This window comes from Heterodontus francisci, chromosome 18 (assembly GCF_036365525.1).
Source record: "Heterodontus francisci isolate sHetFra1 chromosome 18, sHetFra1.hap1, whole genome shotgun sequence".
NCBI lineage: Eukaryota > Metazoa > Chordata > Chondrichthyes > Heterodontiformes > Heterodontidae > Heterodontus > Heterodontus francisci.
In genome coordinates, this window is record NC_090388.1 from 49,570,113 (window position 1) to 49,587,650 (window position 17,538).

At 45.4% G+C, this 17,538-nt stretch overlaps 1 protein-coding gene across 3 annotated transcripts in view; it reads right to left on the bottom strand.

The window, feature by feature from the left end:
* b4galnt3b (beta-1,4-N-acetyl-galactosaminyl transferase 3b) overlaps nt 1-17,538 on the bottom strand; it is a 264,672-nt gene that overhangs the window by 133,418 nt on the left and 113,716 nt on the right. For 2 of the 3 annotated variants that reach the window (XR_010976873.1, XM_068050685.1), the window contains exon 3: nt 12,643-12,708. The exons of the other annotated variant lie outside the window; for it this stretch is intronic. Coding sequence is in view for 1 of the 2 variants with exons in the window: in XM_068050685.1 (XP_067906786.1) it covers nt 12,643-12,708 (66 nt within the window). In the remaining variant the exon portion in view is untranslated. The remainder of the gene's footprint in view (nt 1-12,642; nt 12,709-17,538) is intronic. 3 annotated transcript variants of the gene reach the window in all.

Below are 17,538 nucleotides of genomic sequence, written 5' to 3' on the forward strand. Positions count from 1 at the left end.
ATTTTCTGGCCTACCACTATTCTTCATAGCATTGTATGCCTTTTCTTTCAATTTGCTACCATCATTGGCTTCCTTACTTAGCCACGGATGATGCATCCTTCTCAGAGTCTTTCACTCTCAATGGTATATATCTTTGTTCAGAGTTATGAAATATCTCAAATTTCTGCCACTGCTTATCTACCGTGTTACCTTTTAATCTATTTTCCCAGTCCACTGTAGCCAACTCTGCCTTCATACCTTCGTCATTGCCTTTATTTAATTTTAAGACACTAGTTTCAGACCCACGTTTCTCACCCTCAAAATTAATGTGAAATTCTATCATGTTATGATCACTCTTGCCTAGAGAATCCTTTACTATGAGATTAATAAATCCGGTCTCATTACACATTAACAGGTCTAAACTAGCCTGACCCCTGGTTGGTTCCAGAACATATTGTTCGAAGAAACTGTCCCGAATATGCTCGATGAACTCGTCCTCAAGGCTATCTTTGCCAATTTCATTTGTCCAATCAATATGAAAATTAAAAATCGCCCAAGATTATTAAAGTACCCTTCCTATAAGCCCCCATTATTTCTTGATTTATACGCTGTCCTACAATGTGGCTACTGTTAGGTGGCCTATAACCTGCTCTCACCAGTGATTTATTTCCCTTGCTGTTTCTTATCTCCACCCAAACTGATTCTATATCTTGATCTTCCAAGCCAAGATCATTTCTCACTACTGTACTGATCTCGTCCTTTATTAACAGAATTACCTCACCTCCTTTTCCTTTCTTCCTATCCTACTGAAATGTCAAATCCCTTGAATATTCAGTTCCCAGCCTTGGTCACTCTGCAACCACATCTCTAATGGCTATTACATCATACTCATTTATTTCTATTTGTGCTATCAATTCATTCATCTTATGAAGCTGTGTGCAGTCAGAAAAAGAGCCTTTAATTCTTTTTACCATTTTCCCTATTCTAACCTTAGTTGCTGGTGCACTCTTGTATTTCTACGCTCTGTCCCTTCCTGTCACACTCTGGTTATCATTACATGCATCGCTACCCTGCACTATCGCCTTGTCCTTTCTCATTAACTTTCTAAATTCCCTTCACCTGAACCCTCCCCCAACTCTTTAGTTTAAAGCCCTCTCTATAGCCCTAGTTATACGATTCACCAGGACACTGGTCCCAGCGCAGTTGAGGTGAAGGCTGTCTCTCTTTCCCCAGTACTGGTACCAGTGCCCCATGAATCGAAACCCATTTCTCCCGCAACAAACTTTGAGCCTTGCATTCGACTCTCTGATCTTATTCACCCTATGCCAATTTGCTCGTGGCTTAGGTAGTAATCCAGAGATTATTACTTTTGTGGATCTGCTTTTTAATTTAACCCCTAGCTGCTCATACTCCCTTAGCAGAACCTCTTTCTTAGTCCTACGTATGTCGTTGGTGCCTCTGGGACCGTGACAAGCAGAACCTTCCCCTCTCATTCCAAGTTCCTCTCCACCCTGAGGAGATGTTCTTAACCTTTGCACCAGGCAGGCAACATAGCCTGATATTTAAATACAATCTTGTCTGTTTTTAATAAGAGAAAGAAAATTGTTTGCTTCCCTAGTTGAACATTAAAAATACTGTATAAATACAAGTTGGTTCATTCTTTCTTTCTAATGCACCAAGATCACAGTCACAGAGGATATGGTTCATGGCTTCAACGAGGGCCACTGTGACACTATTGGGTTGGAAATTGGACAGGTCCAAACAGGAGCTTTGTGTGAGAGTGTCATGGAGTTGGAAAGCAACAACCTTTGAGAGAAGGGGATGTTGTAAATGGGACAGTATATTATTGGGGGGAGGGAGGGGAAGAAATGGTAATGGTTTTTACAATGGGCCGTATTTTGTGCTCATCCCAATGGCGGGTTTTATACCGGGGTGGGGGGGAAACGGAGAATGGAGGCAGAATCACCCGCCACCGAGAATCCAGGTTCCGATTCTCCCAGGGGCAGGATAGGCTGACGACGGCCTTCCCGAATTTGTGGCCCACAGAGGACCCCCACCAGGAACAAGTGTACCCCCCAGGACCCCCCTCCCCCTGGACCAAACAGCCACACCCCACCCCGCTCCCTCGCCAGGGCCTTCCGGATTGGTCCCAGTGACCCTGCCTCACGTACCTGGTGTCCAGAGTTCCAGCACTGGGCCTGGGTCTGAGGACTCTGCAGTACTGACAGTGGCCACCGCTCCTGGAAGCGGTGCCAACACTGCTGAGCTGCCAGCTCCCTGATTAGCCGGCAGCTCTTGCGGCAGCTGATACCAGTCCCTATTGAATGTTTAAAGGGATGGGGATCCTGTTTCCTTTAACTTTGACCCCAATAGACAGGAGGATCGCTCTGGGGTGTTTGGGGGGGGGGGGGGGGGGGGGGGGGTCAGAAAAAGAGGTGGGGCTCCCCCCCCCCCCCAATGTTTTGGCCTGGTGCTGGGAGCCACGCCTCTTGCATAAAATAGTCCAGTGTCTGCATAAAGGAAACAGCTGCTATTATCAGTTAGCAAAGGGGCCAGGAAAGGGAGCGGCCAGAGGTGACTTCTCTAAGCTCTTTCTCTTTTCCTGTGAGCACCTGCCTCTGATGTGTACTGGACACGTCACACTGAAAAACTACAAGCACCAACACAACTGAGTAAAAAAAATTGCCTGATCTCAGTAATTCTTAGCCACTTTTTGTACTGGTGACTACCATCCATAAACTAGCTACATGCTTTCACCAAATTTAGCTTCCTTATCCTAGCAGCAGAAATGTAGACCCATTTATCCTATCTATTCTGATCTATACTATTGCTACTGAAACAATTGAGTCGTTATTAGTGGCAATGTTGCAAGCTTGCTCACTGATTTCAATCTACTGGAATCTGGCCTAAAAAGACACAAGTAAAAGTAGCTTTGTAGCCTAAAGCATGCAAAGCAAATAGCGAGAGAATATCATTTTGGAAAACTTACACGGAGGATGAAATAAAATGCTTTGAGCGTTAAGACTTTTTTTTTAAGAATGAGTGCTTAGCAACAAAATGTGAATTATTTCTGGTCTTCAATTAAGATCCAAAATAATACACACCACACTATTTCAATGCTCACAAGTCAGTCAGTATTTTTTCTATGCCCAAGTTTTCCAGGAAACCTGGGTTGACCTCACAGTTTCCATTTACTTACACATTTTATTACATAGCCTCAGCTGCCAGAACCCATTATGAATTGCTTCTTTATTTTTGCAATATTCCACACACACAATATTACATCATTGCACTTACACCCATTGTAAGAAACCCTACACCAATGGACTGTTGTAATAAACAACTGTGATGGACCCCTGCCGAATTCTCTCAGACCCTTTGCTGACACATGGCGGCTTTTTACAATCTGTGTAAGGCCCTCTAAAATGTAACTGAGAACCCCTGCTGTAAATAAACCACAAAGGCACACAACTGAAAAAAAAATATTTAATATCAACAATTTTCTGCAATGATGAACAGATTTGCCTCCCCTTTTAGCTGAAATACATAAACAGAACTATACTGAAATCCAACCAAGTATGTAATCTCCAACACAGCTGCCAAATATTCTCAGGCGGTAGCAATCTGGTTTTCAAAGCTTCACTGCATTTCATTTTATTTTTCTGCAAAGATCACTGAGCTAATAAAATGTGTACAGCAAATAACTACAGTCAACACAGGTGGCATTCTTACATATGATTCAAGTTAAGTGCAGTTAGTTATTTGAAACCCCTGCACTTGCCACTATTCATCATCTGAGGATATTAAGAATCTCTACTCCATATTTTCAATAGGAAGGACCTACTAATTGTACTGCAATCCTAGATTCTATTTAAAAGAGGTGCTGCATGAGGCAAATCCACCTTTAGCAATTATTTCTACAGTTAGGTTCTGTTAACAGCTGTATCCAAAACAGAACTAAATAGAAATCTCTGGAGCAAAAACAAATGGTGAAACAAGTACCAGTGTCAAAATACTAAATCTTCCATAACACTCTGAAACAGTTATTTTTCCTGGAAAACAAGGACTGGCGAGATTTTCACTCAGATGCTGCATTAGGTTTCATTAGATTAGAAAGACACAGAGCAAATTATTACTTTAGCAGGAATGTTGCAATAGCAACAAAATTGAATTCTATTGAGCAGTTCAGCTCTTTTGGACACAGAGCAGAACAGCTGTTGGTGGGAGGGAGGAGGAAGGAAAGCACATTAACTAGTAGTTCTATAGCACTCCTCATGTGCTGGAAGATGTGGGAGTTCTCTCTAAAGGAGTTTATTCAGATATATACATGGTCTATATAAGATAATCCCACCTCCTAGAAGTAAGAGTGGGGAAGAGTATAACTTCAGCAAAATGACAAAGGAACCAACATCACCTACTAATAAGTCCAAAGCATAGTTCTTCTCGCTGATTATTCCAAAAGGTTACTCAAATTCCGACTATAGACTATAATTTCCTTTAGTCACTAATTCTAGCAAAAAAGTGACCATAAATTGAGGAATGCCATCTAACATCCACATCTAATCTTTTGCTGAAATTAGCAAATGAAGCACAATATAGCTCAAATGGAACAAGCTTAAGGGATCAAAAGTGGTGTTTTGGGCATCTTTTCACTGCTGAAGTTAGCTTAGTGGGTAAATGCCGTACATAGTTATAGATGTTGCCCAATAACTGGAAGAACCACATAAGCCTGAATAGTACAATACCCTTTATCAATTGAATAAAAAGTTAGTTTCCATCTGGAGTTCTGCATTTTGCCTAAACTAATGTAACCCAGATTACACTTAGTTTTGGAGCATTAAGTCAAACTAGCATTTTTTTCCTCTGCAACATTCTCCAATTAACTTGTTATAGTCTTTCTGGTATAAGTGCAATGGCCAATCTGGATGCCTTCAAATTCAGTGTGGGCAGTAATACAGAAGAAACCACAGTGCCCATTTGTGAACAACCAGTATAACATGACAAACATGACTAAGATGGAGTTATTCAATAGTTCTAGCTTGCACTGGTAGGTAAGACATGGAATGGTACATGCATTAGAGAGTGTATAATCTTACATACTATCAAAAACAAACTTTATTTTCTGCTCCAGCATCAGCTACATATCAGGGAGACATTGCTCCAGTTGAAAAACAGATTGAAAGTGTACTCATTTCATTAAATTGATGAGTGATGTTATATTGGCCAACATCCATAATCATATGGCATCACCTTCTTTCAAAAGTTAAATATTTAGCAATATGCAAACAGTGGCTCCAACGTATTCAGTAGGTCTAAGGCTAGAGATAACTTTACCAGCATCTTAGATTAATATCAGTGAAGTTGACATCCATCAGAATTCCTTTAGCACTGTTCCATTGCTTCAGCGAGTAAATTCATCATCCGAAGTGGTACCATGCAAGCTACAAAAGTACTGACCGTAGTTAGCTAAACTCCATTGGCTAGCAGTGGAATTCTACTGGTCTTCCTGGTTTGGGATGGGAATAACCAGAGTTCCCAGCTCTGACTACTATGAAAGAACCACCGGAATGCTTCTGGGCATTAAAGAATATGAGCAAGCTGATTGTGATGCTACAGTCAAATAGCTTCCCAGTACTTACTGCCCAGACCTGAATATAAAAGAATGATGCTTAATATTTCCTGTTGGCTAAGTGGGTAAATTACTGTCCAGTGTGATGATGAGCTGTAGAATGTTCATAAAAGCCAAGAATGCTCGCTGGTCTGATGCCAAGTTAGGGTGGTAGAGCTCCTACAATTTTTCTCAGTGTCCTTGGTTAAAGAAAGATATTGAACTAGGCTTCTTAGTATTGCCAGTGAGCCTTGACGAAAAATTCACTTTAAGAGGTGCCAGACGAGGGCAGGATCAGACTGGGTTTTGATGTTCTATATAGTGGAATATCTGCTGAGCTCATTGTGTGAACAGTCACATGGATAAGGCACAGGGAGGTGGCTGATGCTTATGGAACGGTTTTGTTCCCTGTCTCAAGAAGGGCATGAGATGTTGAGTCTGCATAATAAATTCCCAGTTGCATTCCCTTTTGATATATAATGGAGGAGCAACAATACAGAACAGAGGAAAGGAGACTGAAGCTGCATTCAAGAAGTATACATTCCACAAGGTATCATCCCTCCCTTTCCAGGAAATTTACAGACCACATAGATCTTAGAGATCTCAGTGAGGAACACTGCAAGAGAAGATTATGCTTCACAAAATGTACCAGCTTTTGCACGAAGACTGACAGCCACAATCATCTGCCCGAACATCTCAACTTGCAACTGTAACAGTTACCATCACACAATTTCTCTGCCACCAGCTCCTTTCAAGCAGCCACATGGGATCATGAGGCCTATATCCAATTAACCAGAGTGTTATACAGACATGCATTTGGCACAACAAAAAAATGACAGCATGACGAAACCATATGCTTTTATCATGGTGCTGGGTTTTCCCAGAGCGTATAATGAAATGTCAGGTATACTCATTGCAATTAAGCTCTGACAGTAACACCTATGAATTTTCTGTATTGAAAAGGTCCAGTCATTGAGGAGTCACAGAGTGTGTAACCAGCAACAAGGAATTCTCCACGTGAATGTCAAATTTGCTGGACATGCTCATAATGCCTTCTTCCTTTGGAATTTCAGCTTCCCTGATCCGTTAAAATGGAGTGGAGTGCTGGTTTTTGGGTAACTAGCAACGTCCCCTCTATTTTCTTTTTGTTGTTCATAACCTATTCACTTAAGTATGCGGGACCTTTATGTTTTTTTGCACAGCCGCACATGCTTAATAACTCAAAGGGGCCAACCTGTGCTCGGCCTACGAGGGAACATTGGTGATGAGGCATATCCCTTTCTTCCATGGATATTGATGATCACTCTGCGAACTGCAACAAAAGCTGAGAAGCAATGCAACATGGCACATACTTCGACTAGACTTGTCATTTGAGTTAACGCTAGGGATTGGATTTTACCAAGCCCACGACGTCGGGCTCCATGGTGAGGGGGCGGAACATGGGTCCAGCAGTGGCCCGCCACAGAGCCCATCACCAGGAGGGCCCAGCCCGATCCTCCTGGCGGTGGCGAGGCTCTGTGGTGGACACAGCCCTGCCACTGGGCAACAGGAACAGAATCTAAATATTTAAATGAATGACTTGAATAAACTTAAATAAACTTACCTACAATCTTCTGGGCCTGCCGCGATCTTCAGCGCGGTGGCCGGCACCTCCCGCGCCTTCAATTTCCCATCCGGGGAAAGCCAGCGTGACGCTGGTGGGGAGGGAGAAGGATTTAAGAGTTTCAGTGTTTTGGGGGGGTGGGGTATGGGGACGGGGGTCAAATAAACGTAATGGGTGAAGAGGATGGTGGAAAGTGGTGAACATTAAAGTTTGTGCTGACGGAGGGGTGGGGGGGGGGGGTGGGAGATGGTCAGATTTAAAAGGTAAGTGTTTTGGGGGGGATGGGCAAATAATATAATTGTTATTGGGGCTGGGAAAGGGGCGTAAGAAATTTATTTGATACATTTTGGGGCGGTATATCTTTAAAAATTTAAATATGCCGGTGGGGCTGACTGTCCTTTAAAAATGGTGCCAGCACCTGCGCACAGGCAGCTGACACCATTGCCAGCAACGGACAGCCCGCTCCCTCCATGTGATTGAGGGGGGCGGGACGCCCCGCCTATTTAAATGAGCGGGAGATCGTGGAGGCTCTTTGAGGTGCGGCCCGCACGTGCAGGCCACCATTTTTTGAGCTCGCTGCTGAGATCAGCGGCGGGCTCTTAAAATCCAGCCCTCGGAGTTTTAAGCAGTGGGGGGGGAGCTTTCATTGAAATGATCAGGAAGGGCTCTGCAATAAGCTCTGTTAGCCAAGTACATTGGTAGTTGATGTGCCCTGTATAAGTTTACCATCCGAAAAGGCCTGAACATGCAGAATCCTAGGGAGGTAGCCCCAACACTTTGGAGGCAGAGAAGCAGCAGTGGAACATTAGGAAGATTGCTACTTAAGATGATTCCTCAGTGCTGGCTGCAAAAGGGAATCGGAATGCAACCAATGAACAAAGTCCATTTAACTGTCTCTCCTTTTCACCACTGCCATTGCTTCATTTCCATTGCATTGTCGTCAAGTCCAATTCCTTCAATGTAGTGCACATCACATTACCATCATTAGCTCTCTAATGTGCAGTATTCTTCCTCCAGTCAAATATTTTCACATGTAACAATAGTGAGTACAGGAGATGAAGGCTCGCACATTATGGATGCCTCCTAAGTGGTGTCAGATAGCTGATATTGGCTTTTTTCTGGGAGAATCCTGTTGAAGTAGAGGACGGAATTTGAAACTGCTGCAAGCAAATCATTCTGACAAGAGAAGAGAGCAATGCATATTGCAGGATGAAGTGTTAGTGAACTCCTGGACCACATTGCAGTGTGAAGGAAGATTTGACCAGTAAATATTAAGGGGTGCACAGTATAGTGGTACCCACAGCTTCCCAGAAAAAAAAAGATATTGGCCAGTCCTTGGAGATCCTTGAGATTTTTCCCACATTAGTCTGCAGTTCTGGGGTTGACGGGGCAAGGGACACAGATGACGGGGCCCGCTGCCTCACTCTACATTAGACACCTTTTGAGGTTTCTTCTCAAGAACACCTAGCAGTCTTTCTCTCCTTTGCTGCTTTCCACCTATAAGTTGTCTGAAGGTCATACTCAGTGACGTTTTGTGCTTTTTTCTGCATTCTTCCAATCGACTGCTCCCATCTTTGGGTCCCTATGGCTGCTTCTCCAGTTGAAGACATTCCTTAAAAGTTTCACAAAACCTCCAATAAGCCTTGACAACATCATCCGAGGACACGGGGTCAGCTTCCACATGTACAGGCAGGAACCCTCACAACATTTAAGAAGTATTTAGATGAGCACTTGAAACGTCATAGCATACAAGGCTACGGACCAAGTGCTGGAAAATGGGGCTAGAATAGCGAGCTGCTTGATGGCAGGCACAGACACGATGGGCCGAAGGGTCTGTTTCTGTGCTGTATGACTCTATGACTATGTATGCCAGCAACACCCAACTCTACAAAAGCAAAATACTGCAGATACTGGAAATCTGAAATAAAAACAGAAAATACTGGAAATCTAAAATAAAAACAGAAAATGCTGGAAATACTCAGCAGGTCTGGCAGCATCTGTGGAGAGAGAAACAGAGTTAACGTTTCAGGTCACATTGACAAATTTCACCCTGAGCTGAACTTCTAACCCCATACCTTCTCCATCACAAAGACCACCTCCTTCAACCTCCACCCTGCCTCAGCTCACTTGCTGCTGAAACCCTCATCCATGCATTTGTCGCATCCACTCTTGACTATTCCAATGCTCTCTTGACTGGTCTCCTATCCTCCCTGCTCATTTAAAATCTCACTGCTCATATCTCATTTCACACCAAGTCCAATATATCCATCTACTCCAGTCCTTGCTGACCTAAACTGGCTCCTGGTCCCCCATTGCCTCCAAGAGAAAGTGACTGTGACAGCTGTGAGTCCAGGCAATGACGTGCAGATGCAATCCACTCTTCAGGTTTCAACCTGGATAGAGACACATGCCTAAAGGCTCTGTGTTGTTTACGTAAAACATCATGCATAGGTTTTATGTTATGCTGGTCCAGATTCGAAGAGTGATAGAAAAGTGTTATCTCTAAATTTATTTTTTATATCCCATGACATTCTATATTCCAGTCAATTTCCACAACTTTTAATAAAGCTGACATGTAGTTTACAGCATTCAACCATAAGTTTTTAATATGAGTGTTTTATTTTCCTGCTATCCGAAGACTGGAAATCATAAGGATCCATTTACAACAGAAATGATTGTCGTTCCATTTCTGAGCAGAGTTATATTACCAAGCTTTACACATAGGAAGGAAAAAGGATTCAGAACATTTTTATAGGAGCTTATCATATTCTCAGGCCATCCAAAAGTACTTTGCAACTAATGTATTGCTTTAGAAGTGTAGTCATTTTATTTACATAGGGGAACACGGAAGTCAATTTACACATCGGAAGGTCCTCACACAGCTAAACAACTAATGGCCAACTAATCTGTTTTGGTCATGCTGGATAAAGGAATGTTGGTCAGGATACCAGAGGAAGTCGCTTGTTTCTTTTCCCCCAAAAAAGCTACTGTTTCTTTTACATCCTCCTAAGCAAGCAAAATCATCCAGAAGATAGCACCCTCCAACAAGGCAGCAATCCCTCATTACTGCAGACATATTGGCCTAAATTACATGAAATCCAAGGTGGGTTTGAACTTACCATCTTCTGATTCAGAGGCAAGGGCACTACCACTAAGCCAAGTTAATGCTTGGCAAGGTCAGACTCTTGGCCATTGGGACCAGGGAATGGGCTCTGATGTGGATCCAAAGAGAAAAATCCGGACAAAGTCAAAAAAATAACAGCTGTTTGGTTGCAAAAAGAAATAACCAAATTTTCCAAATAAAAATTGCCACCAGTATAAGCGATAAGCAGGCATACTTTCACTCCCTGCTGCAACAAAATCAAGCACATTTGTAGAATAATAAAAAGATTGCTGTAAAGGGCGGCACAGTGGCGCAGTGGTTAGCACCGCAGCCTTACAGCTCCAGCGACCCGGGTTCAATTCTGGGTATGGCCTGTGTGGAGTTTGCAAGTTCTCCCTGTGTCTGCGTGGGTTTCCTCCGGGTGCTCCGGTTTCCTCCCACATGGCAAAGACTTGCAGGTTGATAGGTAAATTGGCCATTAGCAATTGCCCCTAGTACAGGTAGGTGGTAGGGAAATATAGGGACAGGTGGGGATGTGGTAGGAATATGGAATTAGTGTAGGATTAGTATAAATGGGTGGTTGATGGTCGGCACAGACTCGGTGGGCCGAAGGGCCTGTTTCAGTGCTGTATCTCTAAAAGAAAAAAAGAGTACACATTGGGCTGGATTTTACCAGCCCCTTGACGCCGTGGGTCGTAGCGGGGAGGCCCGTAAAATGCTAGCGGGAGTGGCCCGTCACGACACACGATGCCGAGGAGGCTCCGCTGGATGTTAGCGGCAGCGGTGAAGCCTTGGTACAGCCCCCTGCCGCTTGGCGGCAGGGCCTTCAATAAAATATTAAAATAAGGAGAATTAAAATGCATATTAACTTACCTGCCGATGGTGGTCGTCCCACGCCGATTTTACGGCCAAACGGCCGCAACTCGTGCGTGTGGAGTTCCGAGGCGAGACACTGTTTGGGGGGGGGGGGGGGGGAGGGGGGGGAGGAATAAAATTATCAGGGCAGGAGTGGGGAAAACTATTCCTATTGGTTGTGGGGATGGTGGGAAAGGGTTGAGGGTCAAAGAAACTGAAGTTCGGTGGGGGTGTTCGGAATTTCACAAAGTGTATTTTTGCGGGATAAGTCAATGTGTGTGTTGAGGACTCAGTTGGGGGGGGGGGGGCGCGGTGGGAGAGGGGATTCAATGTTAAATTAAAGGTTTATGACTTAATCTGATCACACCGGCACCTTTAAATAGGGCCTGAAGCCCTTTAAAAATGGCACCGGCGCCTGCGTCGGACACCGTTGCCGGGGACGCGTGGCCACCTCCTCTACATCGTCGGGGGCGGCCACTCCACCCCCTCCATTTAAATGACCCCCTGCACATAAAATCGTGGGGGCTGTGCGGCAGCGCTGATCAAATTCAGCCCATTATCTTTTCCTATAGTAACTGCACTTCTCACTGTACTGTGGGCAGACATAACCATCTCACCAGGGGTATTGGTGTCTCAATAACTGTGGTACCATGCAAGTTGCACTGTATCAGAATTCTCAGATCATAGTTTAAAAAGAAACTAGGACTTGTATAAGTATAAACAGATCATAGGAATCATAGAATGGTTACAGCACAGAAAGCGGCCATGTGGCCCATTGCGTCTGTACCAGCTCTCTGCAAGAGCAACTCAGCTAATCCTACTCACAACCCTCTGCGAGAAAAATTTTTCTCCCTTCAGATGCTTATCCAATTCCCTTTTGAAAGCTGCAAAAGAATTTGCCTCCATCAAACTCTCAGAATATATACTCTCATATCTAGAAGTTAACTGAAGTCATGTGTGGCTGTTACATGATCTTGCAGATCAAAAGATGTGATTATTTTAAGCTTAACATCTCTGGTTTACTATTAGCATTTGCACCATTTGAGTAGATCAGTCTTCCAGCCAACCATTCTATTTATAGACTAAGAGGTGACATGATTGAAAGATAAGATCCTGAGGGGTCTTGGCAGGGTGGATGTGGAAAGGATGTTTCCTCTTGTGGGTGAATCTAGAACTAGGGGTCCCTGTTTAAAAATAAGGATCACCCATTTAAGACTGAGATGAGGAGAAATTTTTTCTCGCAGAGGGTCGTGAGACTTTGGAACTCCCTCAAAAGAAGGTGGAAGCAGAGTCTTTGAATATTTTAAAGGCAGAGGTAGATAAATTCTTGATAAGCAAGGGGGTGAAAGATTATTGGGAGGTAGGCAGCTGGTAGTTAAGGTTACAATCAGATCTGCCATGATCTTGTTGAATGGTGGAGCAGGCTTGAGGGGCCGAGTGGCCTACTCCTGCTCCTAATTTGTACGTTTGTATTTATACTGTGGCCCATCTCACCTCCGAGTTCCACATTTCTGCAAAATTCAATTCATCACTTTCTTGCCAATGGTTGCTGCCAGGATCCTGAAACAAACACACAAATATTCATATAAGCAAAATACTGCGGATGCTGGAAATCTGAAACAAAAACAAGAAATGCTGGAATCACTCAGCAGGTCTGGCAGCATCTGTGGATGCTGAGTGATTCCAGCATTTCTTGTTTTTGACACAAATATTCATCTTAGGTTTTACTTTCACAAAATTCAACACAAACTAATGCATCTTGCATGGTATTGCTCACAGACACTGCATGTTCATCCAGATGCAGCCGCAACTCCACTGCCCTAGGTTAGTGTAAACGCTGGATGAGACTACTGGGTTAAGTAATAGAACGCAACTAAAGTATGGGCAGTCCTGTACGTTACGTATTTTAGGAATCCTTTTATATTGTTTAAACGTGTTTACTGTTATATTAATTGTTAGATAGAAGCTTTTGGTTTGAATGCAACATGGTCATGAAACCACTTTTAACAAAGTATCAACTATTTGGTATCATAATAGCTTGGTCCTTGTTCCTGACTAGTATTGGTAACAAGCACATATTTGTTAACTGAACCAGATCCTGATCACTTCTGCTAACAACTTAAGTCATGAAAATCCAATTGAAAGAGATACATTCTAATGGAAGATGAGGTCCATACACTTTGCAAGATTTATCATTTATACCATAGTGCAGCTCATGGTAAGTCAGAGAATGTGATTTTTCTGATTAGGAGAGGAGATTTTCTTTGGCCTCCTTGTCTCGACAGACGATGGGTAAGCGCCTAGAGGTGGTCAGTGGTGTCTGGAGCAGCCCCTGGAGTGGCTATAAAGGCCAATTTTAGAGTGACAGACTCCTGCACAGGTGCTGCAGATAAAATTGGTTGTCGGGGCTGTTAAACAGTTGGCTCTCTCCTTACATTTCTGTCTCTTTTCCTGCCAACTGCTAAGTCTCTTTGACTCGCCTCTCTTTAGCCCCGCCTTTATAGCTGTCCGCCAGCTCTGGCGATCACTGGCAACTGACTCCCACGACTTGTGGTCAATGTCAGGACTTTATGTCGCATTTGCAGACGTCTTTAAAGTGGAGACATGGACGGCCGGTGGGTCTGATAACAGTGACAAGCTCGCTGTACAATGTGTCCTTGGGTATCCTGTCATCTTCCATGCGGCTCACATGGCGAAGCCATCTCAAGCGCCACTGGCTCAGTTGGGTGTATATGCTGGGGATGTTGGCCGCCTCGAGGACTTCTGTGTTGCAGATACGGTCCTGCCACCTGATGCCAGAGGCAGCGAAGATGGAATGAATTGAGACGTCACTCTCGGCTGACATATGTTGTCCAGGCCTCGCTGCCGTAGAGCAAGGTGCTGAGGACACGGGCTTGATACACTTGGACATTTGAGTTCTGTGTCAGCGTGCCACTTTCCCCACACTCTCTTTGCCAGTCTGGACATAGCAGCGGATACCTTTCCCACGCGCTTGTTGATTTCTGCATCGAGACAGGTTACTAGTGATAGTTGAGCCTAGGTAGGTGACCTCTTGAACCACTTCCAGAGCATGGTCGCCGATATTGATGGATGGAGCATTTCTGACGTCCTGTCCCATGATGTTCATTTTCGTGAGGCTGATGCTTAGGCCAAATTCATTGCAGGCAGCCGCAAACCTGTCTATGAGTCCTCTGCAGACACTCTTCTGTGTGGGATGTTAATGCAGCATCGTCAGCAAAGAGGAGTTCCCTGATGAGGACCTTTCATACTTTGGTCTTTGCTCTAAGACGGGCAAGGTTGAACAACCTGCCCCCTGATCTTGTGTCGAGGAAAATTTCTTCTTCTGAAGATTTAAATGCAAATGAGAGCAGCAGGGAGGAGATGATCCCAAACAGTGTAGGTGCGAGAACACAGCCCTGTTTCACACCACTCAGGATAGGAAAGGGGTCTGATGAGCAACCTCTATGCTGAATTGTGCCTTTCATATTGTCATGGAATGAGGTGATGATACTTAGTAGCTTTGGTGGACATCCGATCTTTTCTAGTAGTCTGAAGAGACCACGTCTGCTGATGAGGTCAAAGGCTTTGGTGAGATCTATGAAAGCAACATAGAGGGGCATCTGTTGTCCGCAGCATTTCTCCTGTAGCTGGTGAAGGGAGAACAGCTTGTCAATGGTGGATCTCTCTGCTCGAAAGCCGCACTGTGCCTCAGGGTAGACACGCTCAGCCAGCTTCTGGAGTCTGTTTAAAATGACTCGAGTGAAGGCTTTCCCCACTATGCTGAGTAGGGAAATTCCATGGTAGTTGTTGCAGTCACCGCGATCACCCTTGTCCTTATAGAGGGTGATGATATTGGCATCGCGCAGGTCCTGTGGTACTGCTCCCTCATCCCAGCACAGGCAAAGCAGTTCATGGAGTGCTGAGAGTATAGCAGGCTTGGCACTCTTGATTATTTCAGGGATAATGCCATCCTTTCCAGGGGCTTTACCACTGGCTAGAGAATCAATGGCATCACTGAGTTCCGATTTTGTTGGCTGTTCGTCCAGCTCATCCATGACTGGCAGAGACTGGGCTGCATTGAGGGCGGTATCAGTGACATCATTTTCCCTGGAGTACAGTTCTCGGTAGTGCTCCACCCAGCGGGCCATTTGCTTGCATTGGTCAGTGTTCGTTTCCCCTGATTTAGACTTGAGGGGGGCGATCTTCTTGATGGTTGGCCCAAAAGCTCTCCTCTGATGTTTCCGGTGTCGGAGGCCAGCTGAATACGACTGCATAGGTGTTGCCAGTAGTCCTTTGCACAGCGCCTGGCTGTTCTTTGCGCGGTGCTTCTGGTGACTTTAAGTGCTAAGGATGTTAAGTAGTTCAACAGTGCAGTGCGCTTAGTGGTTATGACTGGTTCTATCTCTTCAGAGTGAGATTGAAACAAGTCTGCATTCTGCTTCTCACTTTTGGCAAAGGCAGTCATTGCTGAGTCATAGATGGCGTCTCTGATGTGGGCCCACCTGGTCTCTGCATCCCCTGCAGGAGTGTTTTGAAGGGCTTTTTCAAGTGAATTAAGAAACTTTTGCGACAGGTGTGGGTAAGAAATTCTGTTAGTGTTGATGCGCGGGTGGCCATTCTGCTTGGAGTGATGTAACTTCTTTGGCTTGAGTCTAACTTTGCTGTACACCAGGAAGTGGTCAGTATCGCTGTCTGCACTGTGGAAGCTGCGTGCGATTTGAACATTGTTTATGGAGGCTCGCCTTGCGATGATGAGGTCCAGCTGGTGCCAATGGCGTGATCTTGGGTGCCTCCATGAAACCTGGTGACAGGGTTTAGTTTAAAAGAACAAGTTGGTGGATGCAGAGGTTGTGATAGGTACACAACTTCAGCAGTCTCTGTCCATTCTCATTCATCCTTCCAGTGCCATAGCGCTCGAGCCAGGAGGGCCATGAGTCATGGTCGGCTCAACCCTGGCATTAAAGTCCCCCAGCAGGAACAAATGTTCGGTATTAGGAATGCTACTTATGATATTATGGAGTTCCTCGTAGAACTGGTCTTTAGCTTCAGGTGGGGAGCAGAGTGTTGGAGCATAGATGCTGAGTAGGTGTACTGGACCTGAGACGGTGAGCAGTCCGATGGACAGTATGCGTTCGAGCCATTTGAAGGTGGCTCTATCATGCTGAGCAAAGTTTCTGATGGCGAAGCCCACTCCATGCTGTCTTGGCTCTTCGGGATCCCTACCCTGCCAGAAGAAGGTGTAGTCTTGCTCTGTTAGAGATCCGCTCGCAAGGAGGCGTGTTTCCTGAAGTGCTGCAATGTCCACATTGAGTCTACTGAGCTCATTGTTAATGATGGTGGTCTTCAGAGAGTCGTCGATTTGTGTAAGGTCTTCCGACAGGCCAGGACACATAGTTCTGACGTTCCAGCTTGCAAAACAAAGGGCTGGTACCTTCTTTCCTTTTTTTGTCATGCTGTTTGGTGCGCTGTTACAGTCCACTTGCCAGGCAATCACTCTGAGCTCCATGCACCCATTGAAGCAGGTGGACTGTGGTGGGACAGAACCTTTCTGACCGGGGGCTGCCCGGTTTGAAGCGGGCGGTAGCTGCCCAGTGAAATGCAATGACCTCTCCCACCGACAAAGGCAACCCATGGCGCCCAATCTCTACACCAATTGAACTGGGCTTAAAACCCGTAACTGCTGCCTTCCATGTTGTTTCAGTCGCTGTGAGGCGACTATGGAGTGACCTCTCCATGGCGCATGCCTGGGTGGAATGTATGGAGGTTGTGAGTTGCTCAAGCGTCAAAAACCCCCTCTGGGCCTTCCTAGTAGGGTCCAAAGGAGTGCAGAGCACGACATTTGGCACCAGTATGGCTGCAGGAACTGCCAGAAACATGCCAACCTTAGGGATTGCGCTCCGGATGTTCTGTTAGGGTTTACTCCCTTAGCCTTAGTCTCTCCTGAGACACCCACAATGCAGTGGGGTTATTAGCTCCTATGCCTGAGCAGGGGCCCTAACAAGTAAACTGTGCGATTGCATAGAGGGAGAGGGAACGGGGGAGGGGGAGGGTGCGAGGGGGGGAGAAAGGAGGTGCGAGAAGGGGGGTGGTTGGGGGGGGGGGTGGTGCAAGGAGGTGTAATTGCTTGCATGAGGAGCCATCCACATGTGGACCATCCCCAGTCCGAGAACAGGAAGGCCACGCGCTCATCGTCGCCCCACTCTGGGCACCGCGGCTCCGGCTCCAGCACGACCCCGTAGCGGCTCCGGCCACTGATGATGCTGATCCTGAAGGCCTCAGCCCGGCGGCGCCAAGTCAGCTTCAGGCTGCGGGAGCTGGTCTCCTGGATCCAGCTCCCCGCTCGTTCTAGTAGAGACCAGGCATCTCCATTGGAGGTGTTTTGCTAGTCAG